Source organism: Rutilus rutilus, assembly GCF_951802725.1.
Source record: "Rutilus rutilus genome assembly, chromosome: 9".
Classification (NCBI taxonomy): Eukaryota; Metazoa; Chordata; class Actinopteri; order Cypriniformes; family Leuciscidae; genus Rutilus; species Rutilus rutilus.
The window spans coordinates 4,796,769-4,810,073 of NC_140223.1; the positions used below are offsets into that span (position 1 = coordinate 4,796,769).

General features: G+C 36.8%; 1 protein-coding gene across 1 annotated transcript in view; it reads right to left on the bottom strand.

Annotated features, from left to right (window-relative positions):
* Positions 1-13,305, bottom strand: part of gucy1a2 (guanylate cyclase 1, soluble, alpha 2) — a 37,020-nt gene that overhangs the window by 10,888 nt on the left and 12,827 nt on the right. The window contains exons 5-6 of the mRNA XM_084418477.1: positions 2,438-2,593; positions 1-224 (exon numbers count right to left, since the gene is read on the bottom strand). The exon at positions 1-224 is cut by the window's left edge and continues 106 nt beyond it. Of these exons, the coding sequence (XP_084274603.1) occupies positions 1-224; positions 2,438-2,593 (380 nt within the window). The remainder of the gene's footprint in view (positions 225-2,437; positions 2,594-13,305) is intronic.

A 13,305-nucleotide genomic window follows, 5' to 3' on the forward strand; every position in this document is an offset into this window, starting at 1 on the left:
CCCACGATGTCCGAGAACAGCATCGTCACGTCATCAAACTTCTTGGCCTGAACCGGGAGTCCCTGCCACAGTCTCTGAGCCACGTCTCCCGGGAAAATAGAGTACAGCAAGTCCACGGTCCTGCGCTTCTCCTCCTCCAGAGCCTGGTGTGTTTTCTCCAGCGTGGCTTTCAGTTTATCCATCCGCTTCTTCAGTCCATCCTGAGCTTTCGCCTGTTCGCCAACCTACACAAGTCATCAGATGTTCATTTCCAGTGTTGTGTGTAACTCATTACAAGTAACTTGAGGTATGTAATCAGATTACTTTTTCAAGTAACTAGTAAAGTAACACATTTTTTTTTTCAGTTTTATAACAAAATCCTGAGCTCTCTCCTGTTCGCCAACCTACACAAGTCATCAGATATTCCAGATATTAATTTCCAGTGTTGTGTGTAACTCATTACAAGTAACTTGGGGTATGTAATCAGATTACTTTTTCAAGTAACTAGTAAAGTAACACTTTTTTTATTTTTATTTTATGACATAATCCTGAGCTTTCTCCTGTTTGCCAACCTACACAAGTCATCAGATATTCCAGATATTAATTTCCAGTGTAGTGTGTAACTCATTACAAGTAACTTGGGGTATGTAATCAGATTACTTTTTCAAGTAACTAGTAAAGTAACACTTTTTTTATTTTTATTTTATGACAAAATCCTGAGCTTTCTCCTGTTCGCCAACCTACACAAGTCATCAGATATTCCAGATATTAATTTCCAGTGTTGTGTGTAACTCATTACAAGTAACTTGAGGTATGTAATCAGATTACTCTTTCAAGTAACTAGTAAAGTAACGCATTTCTTTTTCAATTTTACAACAAAATCCTGAGCTCTCTCCTGTTCGCCAACCTACACAAGTCATCAGATATTCCAGATATTAATTTCCAGTGTTGTGTGTAACTCATTACAAGTAACTTGAGGTATGTAATCAGATTACTCTTTCAAGTAACTAGTAAAGTAACGCATTTCTTTTTCAATTTTACAACAAAATCCAGAGCTTTCTCCTGTTCGCCAACCTACACAAGTCATCAGATATTAGCAGTGTTGGGGAAAGTTACTGTTAAAAGTAATGCATTACAATATTGGGTTACTCCCAAAAAAGGTAACTAATTGCGTTACTTAGCTACTTTTTATGAAAAGTAATGCGTTACGTTAATAGTTATGAGTTATTCCAGATATTAATTTCCAGTGTTGTTTAACTTATTTAAGTAACGAGTTACGTAATCAGATTACTTGTCCAAGTAACTAGTAAAGTAACGCATTACTTTTTCAATTTACAACAAAATATCCAAGTTACTTTTTTAAATAATTAACGCTAGTTACTTTTTCACATTTATTGACTGACAGCTCTCTTGTCCTCATGTTGAGAGAAATAAAGTGAGGAGGTGTTGTGTGTAAACATGATGGTTATTTTAGTTCTTGACTAAATGTGAACATGCATTTACTCATCTCACTTGCACAAAAACATTCAGTATTCCTCAAAATGAATAAAAAAAGTCAAATGCAATCTCAGAATTGTACGCAAAACTTTTATAATTAAATATATTAAATTACAAAAATATACTTTATGTATTTAATCTCATTTTATTAACCAATGTCTTTGCTGCTGATCTTCAATGATCTAATTTAACCATACTAATAAGCAAAAATGACTTAAGATTTAGAAATAAGAGTGTTGAACTTCCTTTATTTGAGTGGCGCCCTCTACTGTACAGGAGTAAAAATGCATTTCCTTCAGCCTGAGGCTTATTCATTTCACTTTTGGTGTGAAAGGGTCTTAACATTTGCCAAAAATATATTTGTTATTAAAAAACAAATAAGCAAGCCTAGCTTGGTTAGAAAATGTAACGCAAAAGTAATGCAACGCATTACTTTTCATAAAAAGTAACTAAGTAATGCAATTAGTTACTTTTTTTGGGACGCAATATTTTAATGCATTACTTTTAAAAGTAACTTTCCCAAACACTGTACATTTCATATCTATTTCAATTTTAGTTTTAGTAAACAATAACAACACTGACATCCAGAACTGGAACTATCATGATTATAATAAGTGACGGAAGTGATATAGTGACCTGAAGCCAAAACAACGGCAATAGAAATATATATTATGAAAGGCACATACATTCAATAAATACTTACATTTATTAATAATAATGATCACATTTCTTTCATCAAATAGCATAATTCATTAGCCTAACTCACTCTAAAAAATGCTGGGTTGTTTCAACCCAAATTTGGGTCAAATATGGACAAACCCAATTTAAATAATGTAACCCAATGGTTGGGTTTGTCTATATTTGACCCAAATTTGGGTTGAAACAACCCAGCATTTTTTAGAGTATATGATGTTTACGACCGATGCATTGAAAGCCTAATGATGTCGTTTGACACACCCACCAGAATGACATCACGTGTGGCGTCATGAATAGGGATGTCAGACAGATGTAAGCCCCGCCCCATGAGCTCCTCCAGCCTATCAACACGCGGCGAGCCCAGGAACATGATGGAGTTCGATTCAGGGAGGTGAAGCATCTGACCTTTGAGCTCCATCACCTGAAAGAGACACACACACACACACATAAAAGGAAAGGAAAGTAAAGTGCTGAAATGGAAAAGCAAATATGCATATCATTTTACAAATTCAATTTATTTGCAGAGAATTAATATTAATGCAATAAGCTTGATGAGTTGGTATTGCTATGAAAACACACTCGCATGAATATGTTTACATGGTTGTCAAGAAAAACAACAAAGCATATCGGATTTTAATGCTGTATATTTCACATCTGACACACACACACACACACACTCTCTCTCTCTCTCACTGGATCTCATCACATCACTCGAAAAGAGAGAGAGAGAGAGAGAGAGAGAGAGAGAGAGAGAGAGAGAGAGAGAAAGAGGCTGTTCTTTTATTAGGATTCGGTTGCTATGGTGGAATTCTTTAACAACTATTCAATGTTCTTTGCATGTTTTATGAGAATATATCTAGACTATGCAATGCATCTGCATTTGTTAGGAGAATGCATCTCTAATTCGTCTGCATGCAGCGCTGAAATGTTATTTCAGTGTGTAACTCATCCTGTACAATTTGTGAATGTTTCCTCAGATCATGAGTCTTGGTAATTTATTAGATTTTTTGATTTTGTAAGTAAAACAAAGATTACTGGAGTAAGTTTTACAATAAAATTCTATTTTAGTCTTACTACTTCAAAACTTCGAGTTTAATTCAATATGTTACTTGACACAACTCTAAAAAAAAGTGTTTGTTTGTGTGTGTGTGTTTGAGTGTGTATGGATATGAACACTTGAAACCTGACAGCAAAACCGCACAGTATTCAAGTATGTGTTCATCTGCTGGATTAAGGACACAGTCCTGTTATCGCCATAGAAACAGGGAAGTTTCAGAGTTATGAGTTGAAGTACAGAAGTGTACACACACACACACACACACACACACACACACACACACACACACACACACACACACACACACACACACACACACACACACACACACACACACACACACACACACACACACACACACACACACATGGCCCAGTCTTGCAGCATACTGCATTATTTAAGCAGAACTCCCCAACTCTGCATAATACATTTACGCAGCCGGGACCGAGGCGAGGAAACACACACACATACGTGACACATTTTCGTAAACATAATCACAGTTCTTCATAATTAACTTACTTTTGACATCCCAAATTCTCTTTTGTTTCTATCAGAGCATTTGAAAAAGCAGACGGTGTGTGAAATCGATATATTTGTCCTGTTATGTAAGCGGCTGTGGACTGTGATGCTCAGGGTCACCGTACAGTCACATAGGGACACGTTCAGCGTTTGTGGTTTTTTCACCTCTTTTATGGACCAACAGGTGAAAATGGTGTGTCTGATAACTTAGTTCTAGTTTCAGATTGATATGCTTTTATAAATGAGAGATTTTAAAAAGATATTGAGTTAACACACTGAACACCATAACACCACCGCACTAAACATAACCCACACTCAGAGTAAATAATAACCCCTGTACGAAACATAACCCACACTCAGAGTAAATAATAACCCCTGTACTAAACATAACCCACACTCAGAGTAAATAATAACCCCTGTACGAAACATAACCCACACTCAGAGTAAACAATAACCCCTGTACGAAACATAACCCACACTCAGAGTAAACAATAACCACTGTACTAAACATAACCCACACTCAGAGTAAATAATAACCACTGTACTAAACATAACCCACACTCAGAGTAAATAATAACCCCTGTACTAAACATAACCCACACTCAGAGTAAATAATAACCCCTGTACGAAACATAACCCACACTCAGAGTAAACAATAACCCCTGTACGAAACATAACCCACACTCAGAGTAAACAATAACCACTGTACTAAACATAACCCACACTCAGAGTAAACAATAACCCCTGTACGAAACATAACCCACACTCAGAGTAAACAATAACCACTGTACTAAACATAACCCACACTCAGAGTAAATAATAACCCCTGTACTAAACATAACCCACACTCAGAGTAAACAATAACCACTGTACTAAACATAACCCACACTCAGAGTAAATAATAATCACCGTACTAAACATAACCCACACTCAGAGTAAATAATAATAACCGTACTAAACATAACCCACACTCAGAGTAAATAATAACCACTGTACTAAACATAACCCACACTCAGAGTAAATAATAACCACTGTACTAAACATAACCCACACTCAGAGTAAATAATAACCACTGTACTAAACATAACCCACACTCAGAGTAAATAATAACCACTGTACTAAACATAACCCACACTCAGAGTAAATAATAATAACCGTACTAAACATAACCCACACTCAGAGTAAATAATAACCACTGTACTAAACATAACCCACACTCAGAGTAAATAACAACCACCGTACTAAACATAACCCACACTCAGAGTAAATAATAACTATGGTACTAAACATAACCCACACTCAGAGTAAATAATAACTATGGTACTAAACATAACCCACACTCAGAGTAAATAACAACCACCGTACTAAACATAACCCACACTCAGAGTAAATAATAACCACTGTACTAAACATAACCCACACTCAGAGTAAATAATAACCACTGTACTAAACATAACCCACACTCAGAGTAAATAATAACCACCGTACTAAACATAACCCACACTCAGAGTAAATAATAACCACTGTACTAAACATAACCCACACTCAGAGTAAATAATAACCCCTGTACTAAACATAACCCACACTCAGAGTAAATAATAACCCCTGTACGAAACATAACCCACACTCAGAGTAAACAATAACCCCTGTACGAAACATAACCCACACTCAGAGTAAACAATAACCACTGTACTAAACATAACCCACACTCAGAGTAAATAATAACCCCTGTACTAAACATAACCCACACTCAGAGTAAACAATAACCACTGTACTAAACATAACCCACACTCAGAGTAAATAATAATAACCGTACTAAACATAACCCACACTCAGAGTAAATAATAACCACTGTACTAAACATAACCCACACTCAGAGTAAATAATAACTATGGTACTAAACATAACCCACACTCAGAGTAAATAACAACCACCGTACTAAACATAACCCACACTCAGAGTAAATAATAACCACTGTACTAAACATAACCCACACTCAGAGTAAATAATAACCACTGTACTAAACATAACCCACACTCAGAGTAAATAATAACCACCGTACTAAACATAACCCACACTCAGAGTAAATAATAACCACTGTACTAAACATAACCCACACTCAGAGTAAATAATAACCACTGTACTAAACATAACCCACACTCAGAGTAAATAATAACCACCGTACTAAACATAACCCACACTCAGAGTAAATAATAACCACTGTACTAAACATAACCCACACTCAGAGTAAATAATAACCACTGTACTAAACATAACCCACACTCAGAGTAAACAATAACCACTGTACTAAACATAACCCACACTCAGAGTAAATAATAACTATGGTACTAAACATAACCCACACTCAGAGTAAATAATAACCCCCGTACAAAACATAACCCACACTCAGAGTAAATAATAACCACTGTACTAAACATAACCCACACTCAGAGTAAATAATAACCCCTGTACTAAACATAACCCACACTCAGAGTAAATAATAACCACTGTACTAAACATAACCCACACTCAGAGTAAATAATAACCACTGTACTAAACATAACCCACACTCAGAGTAAATAATAACCCCTGTACTAAACATAACCCACACTCAGAGTAAATAATAACCACTGTACTAAACATAACCCACACTCAGAGTAAATAATAACCCCTGTACTAAACATAACCCACACTCAGAGTAAACAATAACCACTGTACTAAACATAACCCACACTCAGAGTAAATAATAACCCCTGTACTAAACATAACCCACACTCAGAGTAAATAATAACCACTGTACTAAACATAACCCACACTCAGAGTAAATAATAACCACCGTACTAAACATAACCCACACTCAGAGTAAATAATAACCACTGTACTAAACATAACCCACACTCAGAGTAAATAATAACCACTGTACTAAACATAACCCACACTCAGAGTAAATAATAACCCCTGTACTAAACATAACCCACACTCAGAGTAAATAATAACCACCGTACTAAACATAACCCACACTCAGAGTATATAATAACCCCTGTACTAAACATAACCCACACTTAGAGTAAATGATAATCACGGTACTAAACATAACCCACACTCAGAGTAAATAATAACCCCTGTACTAAACATAACCCACACTCAGAGTAAATAATAACCCCTGTACTAAACATAACCCACACTCAGAGTAAATAATAACCACTGTACTAAACATAACCCACACACAGAGTAAATAATAACCCCTGTACTAAACATAACCCACACTCAGAGTAAATAATAATCACTGTACTAAACATAACCCACACTCAGAGTAAATAATAATCACTGTACTAAACATAACCCTCACTCAGAGTAAATAATACCCGTACTAAACATAACCCACACTCAGAGTATATAATAACCACTGTACTAAACATAACCCACACTCAGAGTAAATAATAATCACTGTACTAAACATAACCCACACTCAGAGTAAATAATAACCACTGTACTAAACATAACCCACACTCAGAGTAAATAATAACTATGGTACTAAACATAACCCACACTCAGAGTAAATAATAATCACTGTACTAAACATAACCCACACTCAGAGTATATAATAACCACTGTACTAAACATAACCCTCACTCAGAGTAAATAATAATCACTGTACTAAACATAACCCACACTCAGAGTAAATAATAACCACTGTACTAAACATAACCCACACTCAGAGTAAATAATAACTATGGTACTAAACATAACCCACACTCAGAGTAAATAATAACCCCTGTACTAAACATAACCCACACTCAGAGTAAATAATAACCGTACTAAACATAACCCACACTCAGAGTAAATAATAACCACCGTACTAAACATAACCCACACTCAGAGTAAATAATAACCACCGTACTAAACATAACCCACACTCAGAGTAAATAATAACCACTGTACTAAACATAACCCACACTCAGAGTAAATAATAACCCCTGTACGAAACATAACCCACACTAAGAGTAAACAATAACCCCTGTACGAAACATAACCCACACTCAGAGTAAATAATAACCGTACTAAACATAACCCACACTCAGAGTAAATAATAACCACCGTACTAAACATAACCCACACTCAGAGTAAATAATAACCCCGTACTAACCATAACCCACACTCAGAGTAAATAATAACCCCGTACTAAACATAACCCACACTCAGAGTAAATAATAACCCCTGTACTAAACATAACCCACACTCAGAGTATATAATAACCCCTGTACTAAACATAACCCACACTCAGAGTATATAATAACCCCTGTACTAAACATAACCCACACTCAGAGTAAATAATAACCCCTGTACTAAACATAACCCACACTCAGAGTAAATAATAACCGTACTAAACATAACCCACACTCAGAGTAAATAATAACCACCGTACTAAACATAACCCACACTCAGAGTAAATAATAACCACCGTACTAAACATAACTCACACTCAGAGTAAATAATAACCACCGTACTAAACATAACCCACACTCAGAGTAAATAATAACCACTGTACTAAACATAACCCACACTCAGAGTAAATAATAACCACCGTACTAAACATAACCCACAATCAGAGTAAATAATAACCACTGTACTAAACATAACCCACACTCAGAGTAAATAATAACCACTGTACTAAACATAACCCACACTCAGAGTAAATAATAACCACCGTACTAAACATAACCCACACTCAGAGTAAATAATAACCCCTGTACTAAACATAACCCACACTCAGAGTATATAATAACCCCTGTACTAAACATAACCCACACTCAGAGTATATAATAACCCCTGTACTAAACATAACCCACACTCAGAGTATATAATAACCCCTGTACTAAACATAACCCACACTTAGAGTAAATGATAATCACGGTACTAAACATAACCCACACTCAGAGTAAATAATAACTATGGTACTGAACATAACCCACACTCAGAGTAAATAATAACTATGGTACTAAACATAACCCACACTCAGAGTAAATAATAACTATGGTACTAAACATAACCCACACTCAGGGTAAATAATAACCACTGTACTAAACATAACCCACACTCAGAGTAAATAATAATCACCGTACTAAACATAACCCACACTCAGAGTAAATGATAACCACTGTACTAAACATAACCCACACTCAGAGTAAATAATAACCACCGTTCTAAACATAACCCACACTCAGAGTAAATAATAACTATGGTACTAAACATAACCCACACTCAGAGTAAATAACAACCACCGTACTAAACATAACCCACACTCAGAGTAAATAATAACCACTGTACTAAACATAACCCACACTCAGAGTAAATAATAACCACTGTACTAAACATAACCCACACTCAGAGTAAATAATAACCACCGTACTAAACATAACCCACACTCAGAGTAAACAATAACCACTGTACTAAACATAACCCACACTCAGAGTAAATAATAACTATGGTACTAAACATAACCCACACTCAGAGTAAATAACAACCACTGTACTAAACATAACCCACACTCAGAGTAAATAATAACCCCTGTACTAAACATAACCCACACTCAGAGTAAATAATAACCCCCGTACTAAACATAACCCACACTCAGAGTAAATAATAACCACTGTACTAAACATAACCCACACTCAAGAGTAAATAATAACCACTGTACTAAACATAACCCACACTCAGAGTAAATAATAACCACTGTACTAAACATAACCCACACTCAGAGTAAATAATAACCACCGTACTAAACATAACCCACACTCAGAGTAAATAATAACCACTGTACTAAACATAACCCACACTCAGAGTAAACAATAACCACTGTACTAAACATAACCCACACTCAGAGTAAATAATAACTATGGTACTAAACATAACCCACACTCAGAGTAAATAACAACCACTGTACTAAACATAACCCACACTCAGAGTAAATAATAACCCCTGTACTAAACATAACCCACACTCAGAGTAAATAATAACCCCCGTACTAAACATAACCCACACTCAGAGTAAATAATACCCACTGTACTAAACATAACCCACACTCAAGAGTAAATAATAACCACTGTACTAAACATAACCCACACTCAGAGTAAATAATAACCACTGTACTAAACATAACCCACACTCAGAGTAAACAATAACCACTGTACTAAACATAACCCACACTCAGAGTAAATAATAACTATGGTATTAAACATAACCCACACTCAGAGTAAATAACAACCACTGTACTAAACATAACCCACACTCAGAGTATATAATAACCCCTGTACTAAACATAACCCACACTCAGAGTAAATAATAACTATGGTACTAAACATAACCCACACTTAGAGTAAATGATAATCACGGTACTAAACATAACCCACACTCAGAGTAAATAATAACCACCGTACTAAACATAACCCACACTCAGAGTTAATAATAACTATGGTACTGAACATAACCCACACTTAAGAGTAAATGATAATCACGGTACTAAACATAACCCTCACTCAGAGTATATAATAACCACTGTACTAAACATAACCCACTATATAACCCCTTAAAGGGGAGGTTGATTATGATTTCACTTTTCTAACTTTAGTTAGTGTGTAATGTTGCTGTTTGAACATAAACAACATCTGCAAAGTTACGACGCTCAGGGTTCAGAGCAAAGGGAGATATTTGCTTTTAAAGAAATCGCTTTTTAAGGACTACAACAAACGGCTGGTAGAGACTACACCACATTCCTCCCGGGTTAGTGACATCACCAACCCTAAAATTTACATAAACCCCGCCCCTCGGAACACGATTTATAGATTATCATGACAGAATATGCTAATCAATGACTAGAAGATAACTACACATCAGCTTCATAAATTCATCAACTAATCATTCAGAAATGTCCTGTTGCTTCTACATGTTGTCACTTCTTCTTGAGTCTCTCCATCATTGTCTGACTCCGGTTTGAATATAAAAGACTAAAAGTTTTTGAAATGTTCAGTGCATGTGTGTGTGAGGTAAAAGGACACGAGCTCTTGAAGCTCCGCCCCCTGTGCCGGGAGCAGCAGCTCATTTGCATTTAAAGGAACAGACACAAAAACAGTGCGTTTTTGCTCATCCTCATGCTATATAAAAATATCTGTGGGGTATTTTGAGCTAAAACTTCACATACACACTCTGGAGACATCAGAGACTTATTTTACATCTTGTGAAAAGGGCATTATACCCCCCCTTTAACTGCTTGAATAGTAGTTGTGTTGACTTTAGTGAATGAGGCACAATCTACGTAACTGTAATTTACATAGAAAGGAGGACTTTAATTATGTATGACTCAGCAACTGATTAAGCTGAAATGTGGTTTGTGAATAAGGTGGAGATTTTTTACACTGAAACCAGGACTGTTTAAAGATTTCAACCCACAGAGTTACAAAACCATTACACCACAAATACTGAAGGTCTAAACCAGCATCTGCCGAACCTTGCCTCCTGCGATGAGAGGGTTTCAGCACAGCAGAATCCTGCAGGAACAATCCTGGCGAGAGTTCAAGCTTCACTGCAGTGGAACCGTTTATAGAACCATGCAATAAATATATAATCGGCCCTGAGACACAGACATATGCTTCCTCTGGCTTCAACACACACACACACGGAAACACAGATTTCCATAACAAACAGTTCAGGATCAATCACTCTACATATCACTGTCAGACAGATCTCAAGATGTGCAAACCAGCAGAATATAAGCAGAAAATCTGTGTGTGTGTGTTTCTCTACAGCAGTCTATATCTGTGAGCACATTTTATTTGTTTAAAAAATCATTAAAGTTTCCCACACCAGAGTATGGTTATGTATCATTCAGAATTGAACTGAGAATTGAACAGAATTCAATGAATGGATGGATGGATGGATGGACTGACACCTGACTTCTCATTTCATGATCTGTTCCTCTGTTTAATTATTTATTTTCTCTGTTAGCAAAGCCACCTTGATTCTGAGCTTTTAACTTCAGCGGCGTTTTACATGACAAGACAACAAACGGCTTTCTGTGACAAACTGAAACACATTTACACACATCAGATCTGACAACACCATCCTTCAAAGAACAACAGATTAAAGAGAATGAGGGGTGAAGAGGGGAGCTTTAGAGAGACATTTGCACTCCAGAGCGCAACAAGGTGCTAATCAGAGAGAGAGTGTGTGAGTGTGTGTGTGTTCCAATTTATACATGCTTCATTCAGTGCATACTTTTGAGGATGCATTCAATGCAAGTACACAAGTATTGGGTCTTTCTATCACATCATACAATATCTTCTTGACACCACCGACTCTATGGTCACATTCATTAATTAAAATGAAAATTTATTAAAAAATATATAAAAAAATGATATATTATAATATAATACAATAATATACACTCACCTAAAGGATTATTAGGAACACCTGTTCAATTTCTCATTAATGCAATTATCTAATCAACCAATCACATGGCAGTTGCTTCAATGCATTTAGGGGTGTGGTCCTGGTCAAGACAATCTCCTGAACTCCAAACTGAATGTCAGAATGGGAAAGAAAGGTGATTTAAGCAATTTTGAGCGTGGCATGGTTGTTGGTGCCAGACGGGCCGGTCTGAGTATTTCACAATCTGCTCAGTTACTGGGATTTTCACGCACAACCATTTCTAGGGTTTACAAAGAATGGTGTGAAAAGGGAAAAACATCCAGTATGCGGCAGTCCTGTGGGCGAAAATGCCTTGTTGATGCTAGAGGTCAGAGGAGAATGGGCCGACTGATTCAAGCTGATAGAAGAGCAACTTTGACTGAAATAACCACTCGTTACAACCGAGGTATGCAGCAAAGCATTTGTGAAGCCACAACACGCACAACCTTGAGGCGGATGGGCTACAACAGCAGAAGACCCCACCGGGTACCACTCATCTCCACTACAAATAGGAAAAAGAGGCTACAATTTGCACGAGCTCACCAAAATTGGACAGTTGAAGACTGGAAAAATGTTGCCTGGTCTGATGAGTCTCGATTTCTGTTGAGACTTTCAGATGGTAGAGTCAGAATTTGGCGTAAACAGAATGAGAACATGGATCCATCATGCCTTGTTACCACTGTGCAGGCTGGTGGTGGTGGTGTAATGGTGTGGGGGATGTTTTCTTGGCACACTTAGGCCCCTTAGTGCCAATTGGGCATTGTTTAAATGCCACGGCCTACCTGAGCATTGTTTCTGACCATGTCCATCCCTTTATGACCACCATGTACCCATCCTCTGATGGCCACTTCCAGCAGGATAATGCACCATGTCACAAAGCTCGAATCATTTCAAATTGGTTTCTTGAACATGACAATGAGTTCACTGTACTAAAATGGCCCCCACAGTCACCAGATCTCAACCCAATAGAGCATCTTTGGGATGTGGTGGAACGGGAGCTTCGTGCCCTGGATGTGCATCCCACAAATCTCCATCAACTGCAAGATGCTATCCTAACAATATGGGCCAACATTTCTAAAGAATGCTTTCAGCAC